The sequence below is a fragment of the Numenius arquata genome, chromosome 3 (assembly GCF_964106895.1).
Source record: "Numenius arquata chromosome 3, bNumArq3.hap1.1, whole genome shotgun sequence".
In the NCBI taxonomy this organism is placed as follows: Eukaryota; Metazoa; Chordata; class Aves; order Charadriiformes; family Scolopacidae; genus Numenius; species Numenius arquata.
This window is the reverse complement of record NC_133578.1, coordinates 11,559,467-11,582,483: the sequence shown is the minus strand read 5'-3', so window position 1 is coordinate 11,582,483 and position 23,017 is coordinate 11,559,467. Positions and strand designations below refer to the sequence as shown.

The 23,017-nt window shown below is 47.6% G+C and overlaps 1 protein-coding gene across 3 annotated transcripts in view; it reads right to left on the bottom strand.

The window, feature by feature from the left end:
• Positions 1–18,431: 18,431 nt before the first annotated feature.
• Positions 18,432–23,017, bottom strand: part of ITGB5 (integrin subunit beta 5) — a 64,525-nt gene continuing 59,939 nt past the window's right edge. For all 3 annotated transcript variants that reach the window (XM_074146096.1, XM_074146095.1, XM_074146097.1), the window contains 3 exons: positions 20,923–21,039; positions 19,592–19,758; positions 18,432–19,015 (listed from right to left, as the gene is read on the bottom strand). In XM_074146096.1, the coding sequence (XP_074002197.1) occupies positions 18,920–19,015; positions 19,592–19,758; positions 20,923–21,039 (380 nt within the window). In that variant the 3' untranslated portion in view covers positions 18,432–18,919. The remainder of the gene's footprint in view (positions 19,016–19,591; positions 19,759–20,922; positions 21,040–23,017) is intronic.

Sequence of the window (23,017 nt, the reverse complement as noted above, 5' to 3'; positions counted from 1 at the left end):
TTCCCTTGGTGAAGGGTCTTCTTATGGGGCTTAGAACTTGGTTACTATGGGGAGAACATTAGAATTTGCTCGGGCTGTGTGGTAGGTTGTTTGGGTTTTTTTTTCTCCCCTTGGGGCTATCGTTTGGTTCATGAGTCTTCTTATGTACCATAATTTACATTTGGAGAACTCCAGCCAGGAAAGATGAAGGCTCTCTTGGTCACCTTCCACAGCTGGAACTTGATGAGTGCATTGTCTTGTGCAGCTGCCCTGCAATAGTCTGAGAGTTGTGAAATTTCACATCAGTTTCTAAGAAGTTCCAGTCTGAAGTGAATGGAGGAGTTGGGATTTGTTTACTCTCTTGTCTTAATCATCTCATGGTCTTGGGACCTGTAGCAGAAACAAGCTTTTCTCACTTGAACTGTTCTGCAGAAAATGACTTTTTCCACCAGAGGGAGCCGAGAGTCTATTTTTCAGGATAGTCGACGCCCTAACTGTTCTACAGCTAATAGTTTCCAGTGATGATACCAATTCTAGATATGTTTAGGATAAAAATCTGTCTGGTTTTCAACAAGTTACACTCTTGTTGGTGCCCTCGTTCAGAACAGTAGAGTTTACCAAGTAGCCGCCTCCGGCTGGAGTTCAGCACCGATTGTTGTTGTAGGCTCACTCTTACAGTACAAGCAGAATTTTGTGAGTTTAGTATTTTCCACTAACTATACTGAATAGTGTTAAGCGGGCAGCTGACATCTATGCAGCTAAATCCCTGAGCTAGTTTATCAGGCCTCTAGCTGAAAAAAATAGCAACTGGATTTGGAGAGATTGATGTGTTCTAATACCCAGTTGCTTTTAGAGGATATTTGCAATTCATTTTCTTTGTAAAACAAGTTCTGAGGAACAGATCAATTGGAAAACTTCATTTCACAGTTCTTCATTGTGCGCTCAGTAAATCATCCAGAAAGAGCTGTGTTTTGGCGCTTCGTTTCACACCAATGTCCCAAACATTTCAATTAGTAAAAGAAAAAACATGTTACCTCCTATATGCATTCTTCTGTCAGAATGATTATAGTAAACAAGCGTGTGCACTTTCTTTGAGGCACCTGGAAGTGATTAAAAATCCATTTCAAATTAAGAGCAAATGTTAATTTCCTTGCTTGCCCCCACTGCTCACATTCATCGCATAGTTCCTGCTGTTGGTCCCAACTGTTCCTAACATGGGAACTAGGTCACAATTTACAAAACTCATTTGCATCATAATACCCGAATCTGAAAGTCTCGCAGTTCACTCTCTGATCTGATTGAGGCTGGGGTAGAGGCATACATAAGGCTATGTTTAAATTTCGGGGTTATCACATGATTTTTATTATCTGGCAAGTAGAGCGTTTATATGAAATTGTGCTCCTTGGTCCACTCCGGAGTACGGTTTTATAACAGAATGAAAAGATCTCCCACATTTTCATGGTGAAATAAGGCTGTCGGTGCTTGCAGGAGGGCCGACTTGCTGGTCTTCCTGAGTGGGGACTGCGAGAGACCAGCACGAGCAGGAACCACTAAGGAATTGTTGTGTAGCTTTTGATATTCGTGTGTAAAGTTCACTCTGTCTCAGCCAGGCTGTGGCAATCTCTGTCTAGCACAAGGAGTGCTGCGTCAAGAGAACTCCGCCTGGGCACTTCAGTCGGTATGACCCTACATAAGTGCAGTGCTTTACTCGGACTTAAAATGCTTGCAAAATCTTGATAAACCCAGTACTGAATTAGAAGCAGCCAAGTTAACATTTTTGTCCTTAAAAATAGGATTTGTTTGTCATGATATCAGCATTCCTTTATTAACTGATAATTGACAGGTCATAATAAAGTTTCCAAGGCCTATTCCATGAAAATTTATTTAAGACGTAATCCCAGAAAAATAACTGAATCACTTCCCTTTTAATTTATTTGGAAAGCCTGTTGCTGTGGATTTTTTTAGCAAGTGACACAAACATTGCATTTAGGGAACAGGACCAAAGGAATGCAAAACACCCAGAGGAAGTTTGTTTCCAGATCTGCGTTTTGGAGGTCACTGACTCAGGGAAATGTTCTGTTTTGGGAGACTTGTAACTGGACCGCGTGTGAGACAGGCTGGATGTTTTGTTTGCTTGTAATCGATCTGTTGGTTCTTGGTCAGTCTGTACGACAGTGAAAAGGACAGCTTCATGTTCGAGCACTACAGCAGCAAATTAAAACTCAGCCTGGTGCCTGCTCCAGCTTCAGGTTTTCCTCAAACCCTTTTGACAGGTGTTTGCAGGCTGGGACCAGTGACCCTGCCTGCGTGTCTGGTTGACTTTGTCCTCAGTCTCAGTTCTCTGTTTCTGCCTGACTCCTGTCCTCCTCTGAACTTACTCTCTTAAGTTGATGCTGTCCACAGTCAGGCTGGGAAAACGCAGGGCTGTAGGTAGAGGCTGGCCAGTATGGAGAAGAGAAAGCCCAAGCAAGGCTGTCACTGTGAAGTTCTTGCTTACAGCATGGTCTCCTGAGCAGAAGCGTAATGGTACGTCAGAGGTTGTGTCGAGGCCAAATAGGTGGTGCAGGAGGAGAAGCTAAGCTAGCGTAGTTACTTTTGTTCTGTTCCTGAACAACTAATAGTAGCTATACAAAAGATACTCTCACAAACAGGGCTGGTTAGATGGGGAAATTCTGCAGCTTTCCTGCGGCTGATCACTTCGGCTTTTTTGAGAGGTGTCATTTTAGGCTGATGATGGGAGCAGCCATAAAGGTGACCTGGTTATAAGGGGGAAAATACTGCACACTCTGCTCAAATACTGACAGAGAAACTGCCTGCCAGCCTGGGAACCACAAGCATCCTTGGGGAGTGCAGCTGGCATCTTTGAAGTGCAGCTGGGTATGGAGAAACCAGACACAGCCCTAGATAACATTGATAAGTGCAAAAACAAGGAACTGTAACAGCACGTTATCATCTGAAAAGGTGGGAAAAAAAAGTCTGGAAAAGGGGGAAAACATCCTGAGAGAGTAAGCATCGGTAACTGCCATTGGCTGGGCTAACTGGCAGAACAGCAAAACAGTCTGGAAATACAAAAATGAGTCTGAGAGAATAGGAAACATCACGGGTTATTGGCTGTGCCAGGTGAAAAACAGAAATTAGCAGCATCTATTGGCTGCTCCGGGTGGTGGTGTCCTACGCCCCTTTATGTCCCTGTGATATAAAAAGGACTTACTTTTTAGTTAAAATGGACCCTCTTTCCTGCACACAAACCCCTTGGCCCTGCAAGATTTCCCAGGCAGAGCAGACCCTCGCTGGGGACACCGGGCTGACTCCGGGCTCCGTGACGCAGATCATCACCCAAGCGAGACCTCGTCTGCTGTCGAGTGGCCCCATTTCTGGGATGGAGTTGATTGGCCCCACTGCTGAGATCAGTTTGATGAGCACTTGCTACCGGTAATGTTTTTGAATATATAGACATGCATATAAGTAATTACTTGTAAGTATATTTGCTGCTTTCCTAGTGATAATTCTATAGTAACTTGTAATATTGAGATGAAGACTTGCTACTCATATTGATTGATTGCTGCTGCTGTGGAAATATATATTTGCTTTCTGGTAGTTATTTATAGTAAATTGTAGTGTATCTATACTACTACTAAAGATATTTGCCAATCGCAACTATATCTGCCGTGAGAGTAGTAAACGGTCATGAAGTAAAGAAATGTATGTAATAAATCCTCAGTGTCCTTGTGCGTGACAGAGTCCTGCAAACCCGCGGCTGTGATCTTTGCACACCTGCAGGCTGGGCAGCCCTTCTGGGTCCTGGCATTATTTGGTGTCAGAAGCGGAGTTCTGTGATAGAGAGGTTATGGACGCTTGGGAGAAGGCTGTAGAAGAGCAGAGAAAATGGCAAGAGGCAAAGGGGTGGAAAACCCCTCGGTGGGACAGGGATTGGGTGTCTGAGAATTGGTTGAACTGGGAAATGCTGCGAGGAGAGTTTCAAAAGTGGCAGGATGGTCACAAGTGCAAAGCAGAGGATGGGAAGGGGGCCTTCATCGGGCTTCTCACGGAGGCGCTGGCGGCCGCGGGCGCTTTGTTTAACACTGCTAGGCAGGAACTGGAAGCTTTGCAGCAAGCTAAGGATGCAGAAGCGCAGGCAGTTGGCTTTGAATCCCACAGTTTTGTTACAAACCAATTATTTCAACAATTAGAAACAAACCTCAGACCTCTGGCTGTAGAACAGCTAGAGGAAGAGCCTCCACGCCTGGTCTCAGAGAGCGAGATCACTGAAAAGCTACATGTACTGAAAACGGATAACGAGGAGGAGGACTTTGATTCTGGCAGCGGGTCTTCCACCCCCGCTTTGTCACCCGAGCATCGTCCAGATAACGCAGCCTCCTCGTACCCTGGCATTAAAACTTTCCCGGTGCAACTCCCGGCTCTTGCCGGAGAGGAAAGCGCTCCCCCGCTGCCTGGGGTCACGATGACCGCTACGAATTTTAACGCAGAACAGCTAAGGCAGCTGTCCTTGCAGTATGGCAAAAAGCCCCACGAGGACTGGGTGGGATGGGTGGCGCGGTGCTACCAGCTGGGAGCTGGAACCGTGATCCTTAATCAGACTGAGGCCGGACAAATATTCCTGGGAGGAAGAATATTTCTCCTAAACCCTGATGCAAGGGCCGGAGTGAATACCTTCTCCCTGTTATCTTCGATAATACATGCTGTTAGAAAAATGCCGGGACCGTGGGGATATCTCCCTCCCCCTCCCTGGAGTACTCCTGATGGGTTTTCTGGCTGGACGATGAGACTGGCTGCTCGGGATGTCCTTAAGGGACAAGGGGCGATACCCCAGGACATGATGGCGGTGCCAGCAACAGCAGCAGGGAAACTGAAACTCTTGCAAAATGCAGCACCCGGAGGGCCGAAGAACCTGGCCTTAATGTTACGCCATGAAACCTGGGACTGGAATACCATAATGGCCCAAGGGCTGCAAAATTGGACAGCCCTTCTGGGGAGGCGACGAGGACGGGGAAGCACCCCTGAAATGGTAGGCCGTAAAAGGGAAGGTCGGGTCAGGGTCGTCCAGATGCTGAAGGAAGGTCAGAGGAATAAGAGTAAGGGACAAAATGCTCGAAATGCTGAAATTAATCAATCCGACACAAAACAACCCAGTGGCAAACAGGAGTGTGATCTGCAACGGAGACACTTATGTGATCTCCTGCGAGGAATAGGATTCACAGCAGGCCAGTTGGAGGGGATGCCTGTGTTTGTCTTGCAGAGACTGTGGGATAACCGGGATGGGGGTGGCACCAGCAGCCCAGGGGCAGGGAAGGGGCTGGGTGATGTTAGTCCCTCTGCCTCCCCCGTCCCCGACAGCCTTGTTGTGTCCGCTCCCCCGACCCGGCTCCCTGAAAATGAATAGAGGAGCTCTTAACATTGGCCCAGGGAGACCCAACAACACCTCCCAGGTGGCCAGAATTTTTGGAATTAATATTAGCACCCTTATATACCATTAACAGTGAATGGCAAATACTCCGTCTCTTTTCTTTTGAGTATTTTTGATATTGAGCCTCAATATCAATAATTAAAGCTGAGGATGCCCCTGGGTTAATTCAGAAATCTCAAGAAAGGACTTCTATAGTAATGATTACTAGGAAAAGATGAGAGCTCCCCATAGCCAGGATAAAATTGGCTCTGCCCAGTGGAAGGACACTGAGACCCATGGTAGCAGTAGGACATTTAAGTATTTTGAGCATGCATCTATTAAAATCCCAGCCTATTAATACTCCATTAGGCTCTCAAACCCTCAAACACAGAACTTTGTAATTTCTATGGATAAAATACCTGCTGGAGAAGCTACTGCTTTTCTGTTAGAGGCAGCATTCATGTTACCTAAAAGTCCCTTCACCCACATATGACAGTCCTGTATTAGCCCTGAAGCCTCACAAGGCATAACTGCTCTCATCCAGGATTTAGGACAACTGGGTATTATTCAGAGAACTCATTCACCATATAACTCCCCTGTACAGCCTGTCCATAGGTGTAATATCACCTGCTGTTTGATGGTAGACTGTTGCAAATTAAATGAAAATACTGGACCCTTCCATGCTGCTGTCCCCTCTGTTACAAATCATATTTTTTCTATAGGACAAGCAGCCCAGCCTTGGATGGCTGCCATGGATAGAAAAGATATGTTTTCTGCAGTACCTTTACAACCTGAGGATTGAGAGAGTTTTGGTTTTACCTGGGGCAGAATACAGATTGCTTTTACCTGATTACCCCAAAGGGTTCAAACATAGCCCTACGTTGTCACAGCAGGCTTTAGCTAGGGAATCAGACAAGTCCCACAGGGGCCAGGGTGACAGTGTATCGATACACAGCTGACATTTTAAATGCAGGTGATATCCTCAGTAAGATCCAAATAATGTGTGATCGCTCTGGGAACTGTGGGACTCTGGCAAGCACATCTTCCAGAGTTTGGCGTAATTGCTTGACTCTTGCCTCGACCCTCTTACCCTTTTGCATGGTACAGAGGGCCCAATCTGTAGGCCGGACCCGTCCCGCAGGGAAGTAACTTGCCTCCCTGGGGCCAGGACTAGGGATATACTAAATAAAACTCGCACCCTGGTTCAGCCCTCGGACTATTACCCACTTCTGATATTTCAGGTGGGCCATGATGAGATAAATACTAGAAGCCTCAAGGCAATGAGGAAGGATTTCAGAAGTCTGGGGCAACTAGTCAAGGGATCAGGAGCACAGGTTGTGTTCTCTTCTATCCCACTAGTCACAGGGCAGGATGAAAGGATAAATAGGAAAAAACAACGGTTCAACTTATGGCTGAAAGGCTGGAGTAAAAGCCAGGACTTTGGATTCTTTGAGCATAGGCAGACTTATAGGTCACCAGGCGTGGTTGCGGCAGGTGGGGAAAGCCTAAGCCAAAGGGGAATAAGGATATTGGGACAGGAGTTAGCATGGCTCATTAAGAGGGCTTTAAACTAGATTTGAAGGGGGACGGGGTTGGAACCAGGGTCACTGAAGTGGTACCCGGGAGTAAACTAGAATCAAAAGGGGAAGGGGAGGATACCAGGCCCATTGGTAACGAGCCTGAGGGGAAAGAACCATGGATGGGGGTGAAATCGGGTGCCCGGCTTAAGTGCATCTACACTAATGCACGTAGCATGGGCAACAAACAGGATGAGCTGGAAGCCATTGTGCAGCAGGACATCTATGATGTAATCGCCATCACAGAAACATGGTGGGATGATGGTCATAGCTGGAATGCTGTGATGGATGGCTATAAGCTCTTCAGGAGGGATAGGCAAGGAAGGAGAGGTGGGGGTGTGGCTCTGTACGTTAGGGAGTGTTTTGATTGTATGGAAATTGATTGCAGCAATGATAGAGTTGAGTGTTTATGGGTAAAGATGAAGGGCAAGGCTAGCAAGGGAGATCTGGTGCTGGGAGTCTGCTATAGACCACCCAACCAGGAAGAGGAGGTAGACGAGGCATTCTATAAGCAGCTGGCTGAAGTGTCTCGATCGCCAGCCCTTGTTCTGGTTGGGGACTTCAACCTACCGGACATCTGCTGGGAATACAACACAGCAGAGAGCAGGCAGGCTAGGAGGTTCCTTGAGTGTATGGAAGATAACTTCCTGACACAACTGGTAGGTGAGCCAACCAGGGGAGGTGCCTCTCTAGACCTGCTGCTCACAAATAGAGAGGGACTAGTGGGACATGTGGTGGTCGGAGGCCGTCTTGGGCTTAGTGACCATGAAATGGTCAAGTTTTCAATTATTAGAGAGGTAAGAAAGGGGGCTAGCAAAACCTCAACCTTGGACTTCCGGCGGGCGGACTTCAGCCTTTTCAGATCACTGGTTGGAAAAGTCCCATGGGGGGAATCCCTGAAGGGCAAAGGTGTTCAGGAAGGCTGGGTGTTTTTCAAGGAGGAAGTCTTAAAAGCCCAGGCGCGGGCCATCCCTACGCGCTGTAAAGCGAGCCGTCGGAGGAAAAGGCCGGCCTGGCTGAGCAAAGAGATAGGGTCACAGCTTAGAGAAAAAAGGAGAATTTATGACCTTTGGAAAAAGGGGCAGGCCACGCAGGAAGATTACAAAGGTATAGCAAAGTTATGTAGGGAAAAGATTAGGAAGGCCAAAGCCCAACTAGAACTCAGCCTGGCTTTGGATGTTAAAAACAATAAAAAGAATTTCTATAAATATATCAATAGCAAGAAGAGATCTCGGGAGAACCTCCATCCTCTACTGGATAAGGGAGGTAACATAGTAACCAAAGATGAGGAGAAGGCTGAAGTCCTAAATGCCTTCTTTGCCTCTGTCTTTAGTAGTAGGATAGGGGGTTCCCTAAATATCCAGACCCCTGAACTAGCAGGCAGGGGCGGGGAGCAGAGTGAAGCCCCTGCAATTCAAAGGGAGGTGGTGAGGGACCTGCTCCAACACCTAGATGCAAACAAGTCTATGGGACCAGATGAGATCCACCCGAGGGTACTGAGGGAACTGGCAGAAGTGCTTGCGGAGCCACTCTCCATCATTTACCAGCAGTCCTGGCAAACTGGGGAGGTCCGGGCCGACTGGCGTCTGGCAAATGTGATGCCCATCCACAAGAAGGGCCGGAAGGATGATCCAGAGAACTACAGGCCTGTCAGTCTGACCTCGGTGCCTGGGAAGATCACGGAGCAGATCATCCTGGGTGCCATCATGCAACGCATGAGGGACACCCATGCGATCTGGCCCAGCCAGCACGGGTTCACGAGGGGCAGGTCCTGCTTGACAAACCTGATCTCCTTCAATGACAAAGTGACCCGCTTGCTGGATGAAGGAAAGGCAGTGGACGTTGTTTATCTGGACTTCAGCAAAGCCTTTGATACAGTCTCCCACAGTATCCTCCTGGAGAAACTGGCTGCCCATGGCTTGGATGGGAATACCCTCTGCTGGGTTAAAAACTGGCTGGAGGGCCGGACCCAGAGAGTGGTGGTGAATGGAGTTAAATCCAGCTGGCGTCCAGTCACGAGTGGTGTCCCGCAGGGCTCGGTACTGGGGCCAATTCTCTTCAACATCTTTATCAATGATCTGGACGAGGGGATCGAGTGCACCCTCAGTAAGTTCGCAGACGACACCAAGCTGGGTGGCAGTGTTGATCTGCTGGAGGGTAGAGAGGCTCTGCAGAGAGATCTCGACAGGCTGGATCGATGGGCCGAGACCAACGGGATGAGGTTTAACAAGGCCAAGTGCCAGGTCCTGCACTTCGGTCACAACAACCCCAGGCAGCGCTATAGGCTGGGGGCAGAGTGGCTGGAGAGCTGCCTGGCAGAAAAGGACCTGGGGATGTTGGTCGACTGTCGGCTGAACATGAGCCGGCAGTGTGCCCAGGTGGCCAAAAAGGCCAACAGCATCCTGGCCTGTATCAAGAACAGTGTGGCAAGTAGGGACCGAGAGGTGATCATCCCCCTGTACTCGGCACTGGTGAGACCCCACCTCGAGTACTGTGTCCAGTTTTGGGCCCCCTACCACAAGAGGGACATTGAGGTGCTGGAGCAGGTCCAGAGAAGGGCAACGAAGCTGGTGAGGGGTCTGGAGCACAAGTCTTACGAGGAGAGGCTGAGGGAGCTGGGGTTGTTCAGTCTGGGGAAGAGGAGACTGAGGGGAGACCTTATTGTTCTGTACAAGTACCTGAAAGGAGGCTGTAGAGAGGCGGGGGTCGGTCTCTTCTCCCAAGTCACAGATGATAGGACAAGGGGTAATGGCTTCAAGTTGCGCCAGGGGAAGTTCAGGTTGGATATTAGGAAACATTTCTTTACTGAAAGGGTTATCAGGCATTGGAATGGGCTGCCCAGGGAGGTGGTGGAGTCACCATCCCTGGAGGTATTTAAGAAACGTGTAGACATGGTTCTTCAGGGCATGCTCTAGTGTCCAAGATTACTGGTTTGTGGTGGGGTGCTGTGTGGGTGGGTGATGGTTTTTGGTTTGGTTGTTGTTGTTGTGTGTTCAGGTGGTGGGTGGTGGTTTTGTTTGTGGTGTTTTTTTTTTTTTTCTTTTTTTTTTTTCTTTTTTTTTTTTTTTTTTACTGCTGGTTGGACTCGATGATCTCTGAGGTCCCTTCCAACCACTACGATTCTGATCTGATCTGATTCTGATCTAAAGAGCCATGTTACCTGGGCATGGGCAGCTATTCATGAAGCAACATTTAATTCATTAATACGCGATGTTTCAGAATAGCAGGCTATGGGCCCCATAATACCAAGAGCCTGCATATAGGACATCGTCATGGATGGAGTGATGCACTTCACCTGTAAGACAGAAGCAGTGATATATTTATTGATATAAAACAGGTATTTACCAAAGCTTGATAGTAAATGCGACAGTGGTTTAACAAGATTCTAAGGCAAAGGCACACTTGGTTATTTACTGCATAGAGGACAGAGTCAGACAGAACTGTCAGGGAGACCCTCCTGTTGAGTCACAAGGTTCAGAGAGGACCCCCTTGCTTTCTAAACTCCTTCTCAGAGAGGAGTCTAGGTGCGGCTGGATCCAGTCCTAGTCCCAGACTTGGTCAACCCACATGAAAGAGCAGGAGTGGACAATAGTCCGAAGACTGTACTAAGCTCTTCAGTCATCTGGTGGCATCCCTAGTTGTGGCCCCAGGGAGGCAGCAAACTTCCCTGAAAAGAGGGTCTAGTCTGCTCCGCACAGGAGGGAGTCACTGATGAACACAACTCTGCTCCACCATTAACCTCCATGGGCTGCAGGGGGACAGCCTGCCTCACCAGTCTTCACCATGAGCTGCAGGGGAATCTCTGCTGCAGCCCCTGGAGCACCTCCTCCCCCTCCTTTTTCGTTGATCTTGGTGTCAGTAGCGTTGTTGCTCTCACATATTCTCATTCCTCTCTTTGGCTGCAATTGCTGTCGTGCAGGTTTACACACACACACACTCCCCACACACACACACCCCCTTCCTTCTTAAATATGTTACCACAGAGGCACTAACACCATTGCTGATGGGCTCGGTCTTGGCCAGCAGCTGGTCTGTCTTGGAGCCAGCTGGCACTGGCTTGGACATAAGGGAAGCTTCTAGTAGCTTCTCACAGAAGCCACCCCTGCAGCACCCCTGCTACCAAAACCTTGCCATGCAAATCCAACACACTTGTAACACTGCCTTTCTCCTGGTACAAACCAAATCCTGGACCTGCTTCTGCAGCAGCCACGCTGAGCTGGCTTCCATGCATCAGAGATGGCAGAGCACAGCTCCATTGGACAATCTCCATCTCGGACTTTGGATGCTCTTCAGTCTGCTCACCTCCTCCAGCAGCTCAGCTACCATACAGAGCAGTTCATCTACCTGGTCACACCTCCCACGGGCTTGCTTGCTTGCTCTCAGCCTCCATCTCCAGGAATATTGTTTTAGATTTTTTAAATCACCTGCTTTGCCGGGTTCCCCTCAGTTGCCCAGGGAACAGCCCCTGTTTAGTGATATTCTCACCTTGTCCTTGTGTGTCCCTCACCGCTGCTGTCGCTCCTCGCCATCCATTGCATGTTCAGTGCAACCCAGAAGATGATGACTCACAGAGCACACTGCAGGGATTGAGGGGACTCCTGGATTTATGGGGGGGATTGACAGTAAAACACGCGAAGGTGGGGGGGGTGTGTGTGCTGAGCTCGGTACTGATGCAATATATATATATATATAATGACTGGAAAACTAAATGATGGAAAATTAAAGGAAGGTGCTCAATCACCAGGGTGATGAGCATCTCATTTCTAAGTGGTGGATATCCAAATTACCTAATATCCAAAAGGAATGAGGCGGTTTTGTTTTTCTTTCAGGTCACGCTAACTGCAACATCAGCAACTGGAAACTCAGCTTATTCGCCCTGGATTTTGGTCCTATCTTATTTGTCATACTGATTTGGCAAGGTGGCATGAAATGAAACAATGTCATGAGCACTTTTCTTTCTTATAATTGTTATACGATATACACAATGATTGGATCATATCTAGTAACTGCACGATTGCTTGTTCCCTATCTCAAGTATATAATAGCAATAACATTGTTCAATTTATGAATACAATTTCTCAAGCAGGTAACGAATTGGATTGTTGGTATTGCTTACACCACCCTCGATCATTAGATGCCAAATTTTGGTGGTTAGCAGAACCTGTCCCTGAAGCACCTTGTTATCAATCAAATTTGACATACTTACTCCCCAATACACCAAATTATCAACAACAGACTTTCAAAGTGCATTCATATGGTAAGGCTCCATAGTGTATTACGACACTCTGGAACACAAAGTCAATTTGTGTGGGAAAGACAAGCAATTGTAATCACACTTTATATTACAATTACACCCAAGCATAGTTTCAATGTTAATGTGACAGAACACAAGCTTATATTGATCCTGGAAACCTCATGGACCTGAAATAATGAATCAGCAATTAAAAACAAAAGGGATTTTAATGGACTCTGGAATCTTACATGGAACATTAATACACTAATTGTCAAAGATACTATAATCTCATGGGTCCTAATTCTACATGCTGTTGTCTACAGAGTAATGGTTGGCTTAGTACTAATGATAATTGGGACACGTGGCCCAAGCAACATATCTGGCTGTATAGATTGTAACCCCTTTTGGACACTCCAATCAACGTACTTATTGAAATTGAATTGCTTTTCTAATTCATTCTGTAAACATGGCAACAACTCCGGGTGAAGCTGGTGGCCTACAGTTTAACACCTGTATGGGTCTAGCTTCGCAGCACAAATGCCTCTAAGAGTCTACCACCACAGCAGACAGGCACTTGTACCACAGCACATACCGCTCCTTAGGCATCTCAATCTCAAGATTTGATATTTAACTTTCAACACAACCATTACATGTAGATAATTGGGGCAAAGTGTTTAAGTCTACAGTAATGAGACCATCTAAGTTTCCTAAGTTTGTATGTGTGCTGTTTCCAAACTCGGGTGTCACCAAATTAGAATGAGCTGCTGTTAATGTTTCCGCTACACTTGAAATTACTCAAAATGCTACTATGGATGCTCTAAAGAACCTACAGATGGAGATTAACTTACTCTCACCGTTGGCTACTGTTGCAGGTGAAATATTAAGAAAAGACATCATGGGGGGGTTAACTAAAAAGGTTTTACTAACGATCAAATGATGACCAAATGGTAATTAATTGATGACAGAATGAAAGTCAAGTGGTGATTAAGCAATAATTAAATGTAAATTAATCAGTGATTTAACAATATCTGACAATGATTTAAAACATGATTTAGATTGTGATTAGATGATGATTTACACAGTGGTTAAACACTCTAGTACTTACTATACTTCTAATAATTATACTATAGCTGGATATATAAATGTTGCTAGCATACAATATACCTTTAGGCCTAATGTAAAAGTGTCACTTACCTCATTATAGACATCAAATAACAGGTGAGGGGTCTCTCAGCCTTGAGGATTAACCTTGAGGGGTGTCCCTGCTCAAGGGGAGATCCCCTCTGCGGAGCCTGCTGCTGTGCAGGGCAGCTCAAAGGGCTTGGGGGGCTACAGATATCTATAGTGTTAAGTGATTTACTTGTCATCACCCCCTCCTTGGTGTATGTGCAGGTGTGCAGCCGCAGCAGTTTCAGTTTTGTCCAGTCACGGCTCAGGCTGGTACTGTTAGTCTTGATAAGACAAAGCCTAGACGCCTCAGTCCACATTCGCTGGGCCTTGGATTACCTGTTAGGCTCCCAAAGGCGTATTTGTGTTTTAATGAATAGTACCTGTTGCTTCGACAATAACAAAGCCAAGCACATCGAATAACACGTTATTCAGCAACACAGCCACCAAATAGCCCAAGAGCAGCTCCTGCCCAGGGCCAGCCATGGCCATTGTCTTGACTGCCAGACCCCGGAACATGGGCATGGGGCATCTCAGTGACATTAGCTCTCATCCTAGCTGTAGAATTCCTACTTTTCTGTAGTGTATCTCAAATCAAAGCACTGTCTGTATCACTTTTATCCCAACCGGTACCATACACTCGTGCCTCAGACAACAAACCCTCTCAGAAGTTGCAACAACATTGGGCCCAACATGGCCATGAGTCTCCTCCGCCTCGCGCATTAGGAGGCAAGAGAGACGCACCAGGCAGGGTGTAGTCTCACTCCTAGTGACCCATCAGTGGCTGTAGGCCAAGGGGTGGAGTCATGGAGCAGCCATAGAAGCAACCTGCTTGTAATTGGGGAAATATTGCACAGAGGAAGATGTCAGCTCAAACACTGACAGAGAAAATGCCGGCCAGCCTGGGAACCAGAAGCGTCCCTGGGGAGCACAGCTGGCATCTTTGAAGCACAGCTGGGTACCAAGAAACCAGAGACTTCCGAAGGTACCTTCCATGTAAAGTGCAAAACCAAGGAACTGTAACAGCACGTTATCATCTGGAAAGGTGAAAAAAGTCTGGAAAAGGAGGAAAACATCCTGAGAAAGTAAGTGGTGGCAACTGCCATTGCCTGTTCTAACTGGCAGAACAGAAAACCAGTCTGGATATACAAAATTTGGTCTAAGAGAACAGAAAACATCATCTATTGCTCGCTGTGTCAGGTGAAAACCAGAAATTCATAGCATCTATTGGCTGCTCTGAGTGGTGGTGTCCTTCAACCTCTTATGTTTCTGTGATATAAAAAGGACGTACTTACTTTTTACCCAAAATGGACCCTCTTTCTCTGAGAAGTGCCCATGCATGAATGCCTTTTCCCCACGACATTTCCTTGGCAGAGTGGACACTTGCTGGGGACGCCTGGCTGACTCCGGGTTCCGTGACGCGGATCATCATCCAAGTGAGACTTTTTCTGATTGGCTCCACTTCTGGGATGGGTTTGATGAGCACTCGGTACCAGTAACATTAAATATACATATATATATATTTGCACACGTATAAACAACTACTGATAAATATATTTGCTGCTTTATGAGTCGTAATTCTGTAATTGAAATATGAGTCATAATTCTATAGTAACTTGTAATATTGAAACATAGACTTGCTACTAATATTGATTGTGCTGCTGTTGAAACATATATTTGCTTTCTGGTAGTAATTCGTAGTATAAATATAATAAACATAAGTGTACTTGCATTGACAATGACGACCTGTAGTAAAATGCAATAAAGTAATTTAGGACATTAATCCTCCATGTCCCCTTGTGCATGACAAAGTTCTGTGAACCCACCGTTGCGAGCTTTGCCCACTCACAGGCTGGTTAACCCTTCTGGGTCATGATAGCTGCATGGAGAACTTTCTGTTGGGTTGTGTCCAGTGGACACCAGCACTAACTAGTGGGCATGGAGAAAGGCGTAGGATGAAATAAAACCCTGTGTCTCTGTTGCATTGTATTGTTTTGACTTTTTGCAGGCTGGCAGTGAAGGGGAGGCAGAGGAACAACAATTAATTCCAGTTCGATGTGTATTCAGAAATGGAGATGATGCTGGGACGCAAGGGCCAGGAGACACTGCTGGGCTCCAGATGTAGTCCATTATCTTGCCTTGGCATTTCCTGCCAGGCATCTTAGTGACCCTCTCCTCAATACACTAGCTCCTTTGCTTTCCACGTGGTTGGAGAAATGCACAGTTAAACAGGTTCAAGAATGTGGGGAATTCATCTTCCAGAGCGTGGGCTTGGCTTTCAGCTACTGAGCACCTTCTCACTCCGCCATAAAGAGGATGCAGAGCGGGAACCTGTCACTCAGGCTTGTGTTACAGTGCATCTCCAACATTAACAAAGCAAATAACTGCTGCCATTGGCCTTGACTTTTCCCAAGGCATGATGCAATCCTCTTTCGCCCAGAAACACCAGCAGCATGGGGAAAATGAGCTGGTGAGCCCCATCCCCAGTGGCCTTGCAGCAGCAGCCTCCATCTGTGGCTGGGTAAACAGGAGGGGCTGGGGTTGCAATGGCATCTGGATTCCAGCCTGGCCAGACAAGCGCTGACGTTTTTCCATCACATGTGACCCCTTGGTGCCTTCTGCTGTAGTTTTCATTCAGGAATGCTAGCTGTGGTCAGGCTGCCTGTATTTACAGACACAAATAAACTGCTGCTGACTGAAATACACCATTCCCATGACTGTGCTCAGCACTAACATTGCAAGGGTAAAGGCAGATCTGCTTACACAGTAAAGCAAAGCCTTCTTGCTCTTAGTATCACTTCCTTCTTTTTTTTTTTAGGTGCAACATTGTGGAGAAGCTAAATGGCGGGGGGAGAGGGGGTGTTGAAGAGGGGGAGATGCTCTGCACTGCCTGGCCCAGCGCCCTGGGCAGCAGGATGCTCTTTGCTGACAATTACCCCTATTACATTCTTTTTGCTACACTGCCTCATGAGGCTGGCCTGTGGCACCCTGCCCTCACCTGCTTGCTCCCCGACTACCCTACAGACCAGTTTGCTTTCCAACTGGGTCTCCCCTAGCAGGGGAAGGAGGGCACTTTGCAGTCCTGTCCCCTGTCCCTCACCCTCATCCCTCTGCACTCTCCCTACCCAAACCATCCCTTAGTGGCGAGTCAAACCAGCTCCCTACGGCTGCCTTCATTTCCCAGTCTCTCAGCTCTAACCCAGCCTGCTGGGAAATGCCATGGCGTAAAGGTAATCTGCAAGGGAAAGGGTGGCGGGGGGGGCACTGCCTGTGCCCTTCCTTTCAGAGTGCAAAGAAAGCAAGCAAAGGGGTTGGGTTTGTTTTTAAACTGCTTGGCTCTTTGCAAAGAACTGCAGCAGAGCTGTATTGCCACCCAAAGCAGCAAACACTGTGAAAGCTGGTTTAAAATGTTCCTGCCCTTCCTTTCCCTCCACTTTCCTTCCTGCTCCCCCTTTCCATGCCTGGGGCAGTACAGCTTGCGTGAGACAGTCACATGAATCAAGCCAAAAATTCATTGGTCTACTTGTGATGATTATTTTTTCATTGTTTTCTATTTTTTCTTTTGTGATAGTGATGAGATCTGTCCTGCTAGTCTGGCAGCAGGCAGTGGGATGGTCACAAAAACTCAATTTGCCCCATGGATTCTCCGTCCCAGGCAGCAGCGTTAGTCCCAGGTATTAAATTCACAACATCTCAAGCCTGCAAACTTTAGCCTTAGCTTCAATATTGTGTACGAAACGTGGAGCTCTGAAAAGCTGCCCCTCTGCAGTGCTCAGGCCTGTCCTGTCGCTCACGGGGCTGCAGGGAGGCGGCAGCACAGCCCCCAGCCCACGCACAGGTGGGTTACACAAAGGCAGAACCAGCATTTAACCAGAGCCTGCCCTTGCAATTGTTTTCAGGATGTTTGCACCCTCCTTCCCTGCTAGGGCAGATCTGGTGGAATCAAGTGGGAAGACAGGGAATGGATTTAATTTATTTGGGGTTTTGGTCCTCCCCCCAACCTGCGCCAAAGTGCCACTTGCTGCACTCCTAAAAATCCCCATTTTGAGCTATTTTTAGTGTGGTCTGCCGCATTTCTTCAGCGCTGCTGGTAGGAGGAGGGAGGACCATAAAGTTCTTGAAGGAGAGCTGTTTATACTGAGCAAGTAAGAGCTTCTGTTTATAGAGGCAAAAACAAATAAAAAAAAATAAATCCGGAAGGATGGGCCCATGGCCCTTTTCCAATGAGAAGAGCAAGTCAAAACAATGAACACCATTTGTTTTTGCTTTTCCCTGGCAAGCTTCCTTCAGCTGACTATTGCATGGTCTGTTCAGGCTGAAGAGACAAGAAAAAAAGAGAAAAAAAAAAAAAAAGAAAAAAAAGCAGGCAGTAGCAATTGCTCTGTCTTCTCTCCCTTGCCGGCAGCTGCGGTCCCGCTGCAGCCTGCGTGGGTTTAAAGCTGCAGCTGCCACTGGGGTAACTCAAACCCCAGCTCCAGAGGAAAACAGATGGGGCTAGGGAAGCAATTTTGGGGGGAAAAAACCAAATCCAAAGCAAAACGTATGTTGTAAAGCAACAACACTGGGTTCTATCCAGCTCCCTTTCCAACCATAATCTCCGGGCTCCCCTGCTTTCCAGCTGGGCTCTGCTGGACCCCACAGCTCTAGTCTTCTGGTAAGTCAGAGGTCTGGGTGGGCTGTTGTGTGCTCTCAGCTGCCCTCCAGCAGGCACCCAGGGCAGACGCCTACTTGCACACCTCAAGGAATGGGTGTTTAATTTAGTTTCCTCAGACAGAACTCCCATTTCCCTCGGTCTCCCACCAGTTTCCCGTCTGTTTAACTCCACCGGCATGGAGTGAGAGCTCCTTGTGGCACTCCCCACCCTGGGTCAACACCAGGGCATTAAATCAACATACCTTCTGCGTCAGTCACTGCGGCTCCAGCTCCTATTTTTATAGCCATGCTTTGACTGATAAGGCTCTATTAATAAATCAATCAGGCAGCACCACTTGCGCTTGCAGAAGCAGGTCCCAGTTCAGTCTGTTGGTGGGAGGCTCAGCAAGGCAACAATGAACTCTCCTCACAGCATCATATATGCACAATAGTTTTATTTTGTTTTTTTATATAAAAAAAATTCCTAAAGACTGCGGAACTCCTGTATCCTAATTTCTTACACAAATGCTCCCAACACCCTCCTTTTTAAGCTAATTCCCCCCTAACATCTTGCAATGGCGTGGGTTCCCCTGATTTTGACCTAGTCACCCTTTCTAATGGGATATGTCTAAAGCTGCAATATGGCACTTGGTTGATGTAGTTGGCAGGTTTAATATATCCAGAAAGCTGGGGTATGGAGTCGTACACGGCTCGGAGTCCATCAGCACAGGCGGGGAGCCTGCCTTCGCGTCCGTGCCTTCAGAATGAACCAGACTTTTCTCCTTACTGTGCAAATAACAGGCTTTGGTCACCGACCAGTCCTGTCGTAAGGGATTCTCGCCCCTGAGGAGGATCCCATCTTCAAGTGGGGAAGCAGCACATACAGTCAAGCAATTGTCCACAGCAGTCCCAGGTGCCGAAACCCCATCAGTCAACTGTACCATTGTAAGACCTGTTGAGCTTGTTGAACGTGAACTCTACATTATGCGTGGAAATAGGCTTTCGGTAGAGAGGATTGGATGCCTTTGGAGAAATGAGTAGACAAAAAGAACAAGGGTGAGGAACAAAATCCATGTCATGATGAAAATGTGTACAATCCCCCCTTCCTGTGCCAATTAATGTGGAGACAGGGCTGCATTTGGCTTTGACTGAAACATGCATTCCATCCAAAAGCAGTGTTGTTTACCCATAGTTTGTCCATCAGACCCACCTTCTATCCTGCCTGCAAGCACAGGTGATGCCCTGGACAACCCCACCTGACCAGGAAGCCTCCCAGAAGGGCTTCTTCATAGATCTGACCAACTGCCACAGTCAGAGCTTGGTCTCTGCTCCCCTGCCTCCTTCAGACCTCCAGCACTTCTGGGAAATGCAGGATGAAAACAAAGGCTAACCATAATTTTGCAGAATATTTGTAATTTGCGCAGGGGAAGGGTAGTGCAATGTGCCAGATCCTGAAGCCCTGCTACGTGGCACTGCAGGGCATGGGCATCCCTCATGCCTGCCACCCTTCTCCATCGCTGCAGAGCTGTTTGCTGCAGGTGCATCCTGACGGCCCCCCCTGTACCCCAGCAGCACCCCCATTTCATAGCAGCAGCTCACCATTTCATATCTGGCCCGGGAGCGTTCGCTCTGGAATCGGTCGAACTCCCGTCTGTCGTGAATGGTGACGAGCAGCTTCCAGAGCCCCAGCAGGATGATGCCGATGAGGACCACGCTGCCAATCACTGCCAGCACGATCGTCACGGCGCTGGGGGCTGAGCTGCATGCTGGTAATGAGGGGGAGAAGGTAATTAGTTCTGGTGTGAGTGTATCCTGGATCGGGATACTGGGATGTAACGACCTGGACCACAGCCACTGAGCAAGTGACCTCAGGGCAGCACTAGCAGCAGTGACTAAATTAAAAAAAGCAACAGTCCTCTCTGAAACCAAAAGGATTTTTTTTTTTTCATTAGATAAATTCGTGCCTAGAGGCAGGTCAAAGGCACAGCTCTCATGGACGTCACTGGAGGCGGGATGTCACACAGCGCTTCAGGGGAAGAGCAGTGCTGCAGTGCCACAGTCCAACAGTGACGCCTGGTCTTAATGCCGGGTGACCCATGTGGACACAGAGGGTTAAGATGCCTCTGGCAAAAGCCAGCTCAGCTTCTGGCCCACATGGAGGCAGGTGATCACTAGGCACTTTAAATAAATACACTAACTGTCAGCTAATCAACTGATCTTTCAATTAAGTGCAAGCCACAGCACAAATAAAATAAAACGTGTGGTATCTCAGTCTTTCCATACTGGCCTGTGCCTCGGAGGACGAGAGCAGATTGTGAGACTTTACTGCTGGGTGCTCGCCAGCTCATCCAGCAACACCACACGGGGTTTTCTTTGCACGTGATTAAAATAATTCTGGGAAGCAGAGCTGTCTGCGGCAGCCTGGGGAGGGGAGCAGGGACACACAGCCCTTACACTGCCTGGACCAGAGCTAGCTCTTTGGAAATGCAGAAATCCATAGCTGGCGTGAGGTTTTCCTAACATCCCGACTTAACCAGCAGAAGGATCAGATGTCCCCTTCTTATTTTTTGCTACTAGAGGCTGCATCTCCAACTCAGTACATGGCATGTTTTTTGCTAGGTAAATAGCCTGGGTTTAATTTCAGCATCCCATGCTGGCCGAAAACCCTTCAGCCGCTTGCTAGCAATGCTGGCAGCTCAGGTGCATGTTTCGCTCCCAGAGTCCTTGTTTACTAAGTTGGGAGCTTTTGGAGCTGGGTTTCAGCACTGTAAAACACTTTATTTTAAATCATCCCAGTTCATCTGCTCACATGTGCCTTTGTGCTAACAGTGAAACCAGTCTTTAGTAACCCGCCAGGCTCCCTCTAGCAGCCCATCACCTCTCCCCGAGGCAGCCTGTGCTATTAAAAGGAAACCCAAGGGAGGGCCAACCTGGCTCTTTGAGGACGGTGAGGTTGGATTTCCCGCTGGCAAGCTCCAAGTAGGTGAACTTCATGACGCAGTCATTCACCGGATAGGCACAGAGGATCGCGTTTGGGTCATCCGTTTCTGGAATGAGATGCAGAGTTTTTATTTTGTTTTTTACATTAAAAAAAAAAAAATCCTAAAGACTGCAGAACTCTCGTATCCTAATTTCTTACACAAATGCTTTTAATAACCTCTTCTTATTAAGCTAATTCCCCCCTAATGACTTCCGATGCCATGGGTTCCCCTGATTTTTACCTATTCTACCTTTCCATGTGTCTAAAGCTGCAATATGGCACTTGGTTGACTTAGTTGGCAGGTTTAATGTTAGGAATTAGCACAATTCTCCGCTGCAAGCTGAGCTTCCCCCGGCAGAGGAATGGGGATTGAGCCTGGAAAGCAGCACACTGTCATCACGATTTCTGCAAATCAAAACTGAGCAGCATCCAGACTTACTGCTCGAGAAAATGTGGCACTGAGCAAACGTTGCATGGCAAACAGACACAACCTCACTCACACACACGCTCTTCCTTCGCACAAGTCTGATTGGGCAATAAATGCTGTTTTCATCTTAATTGGCTACATTTCTTAAAAAGTGGAGGCTGAAGAGAAAGCAAGGGGCACAGCCTCAGCCTGCGAGGACACGGACAGGGCCATCAGCAGCAGGAGCCCACGGCTGGCTCATGCTCCAGCTGTGCTGAGAGTCTTGAGCTCCGGAAATGGTTGAGAAGTTTGTTTTTAAAGAGTGAGATAGAAGAGGAAAATGGGGAAGGGAGGAGGGAGGGAGAGAGGGGGAAGGGAGGAGCTGGTTGGAGGGGAGGATGCAGAGATGGGGGAGTTGCAAGAAATGAGACTACTTGTTTCCCATAGTCATATGGATGTTTTTTCTTTGCCTGTTTAACACACCACCGCACCAGGCAGAGCCTGTCACTACTCTGGTCACTAGAAGATGCTTCCTGAGGAAGGCTTCTTCACAAAAGCCATTACAAAGTTTCAGCAAAGCCATCATCTGAGGTGTGCAGCTCCAGCTTCAGGGGTGATTTCAGCAGAGCCACCACTCTGCACAGCCACAGCTGTGCGTGACCCCACTGCAGGGACAGTGCCTGAAGAGAGATGGGGCAACAACTCTGGCCACTCCAGGTAGTTCTGCAGGAGAACATCTCTGTAGGGCCTGTACAGGCTGAGAGTTTCCAGTGAGAGGAAGGGATTTGGGCACCCAGTGCTATTGGCTGGCAAAGATGTGACCTTGGCTTAGGCACCTGGAGAATGCTTCCCACGGCTCCCCTCCTCACTCATATACATGCCTGTCTGTCATGCTGAAAAATGATCGCATTAATGACCATGGCTATTCCAGCTTCTTATCTCTCTCCTGTCTGTTTGTCTTTCCTTTCAATGCCTTTGACCAGCTTTCAGTCTAAAGATTAATACACTCCATTTCAACAACTCTGAGCCCTGATGCAACTGCCCCTCTGGCGAGTCCTGACTGGGTTCCTGGTCGGGACAAACCTCAGCTGTTCCTACCCCGGGACAGGAGAACCTGCTCTACCTATGCAATGGTATCTAAGGCAGGGCTGGAGAAGTTCTGATTGTTACAAAGCAAAGTACTAATTAGATTAATATTGATAAAACTTCCATGTTTCTTGACTAATGCCCTTCTGAGTTACAGCAGCAAATCTTAGTTCCTCCAGGCCCAGCTGCTTTCAATCTCATCCTTGCACCATTATTCTGCCAAGAGGGACTGATTAAAGTCTCGATAGTCACAATCTCTTGTTGCTCTTCACTAAGTTTCAGAGATCACACATCCCCAGAGAGAGGCATGATGGCCCCATCGAGTTTTCAGGTCTACTGATGTGTGCTGCTGGCAGCTTCAGCTGACCACTGGACCTGTCATGCTCCTCATGTTGAAAGCTCCTCTCTGGAACCAACAGGAATGGAAATGTAATATTTGCAGAAGCGAAGGCAATCCTGCAGAATCCAGCACAAGTCATATAAGCCTCCCAAAAGGCATAGTTCTGGCTCGTCAGTCCAATGATAGATGCTGCTGCTCTACAAAGCTTTGAAG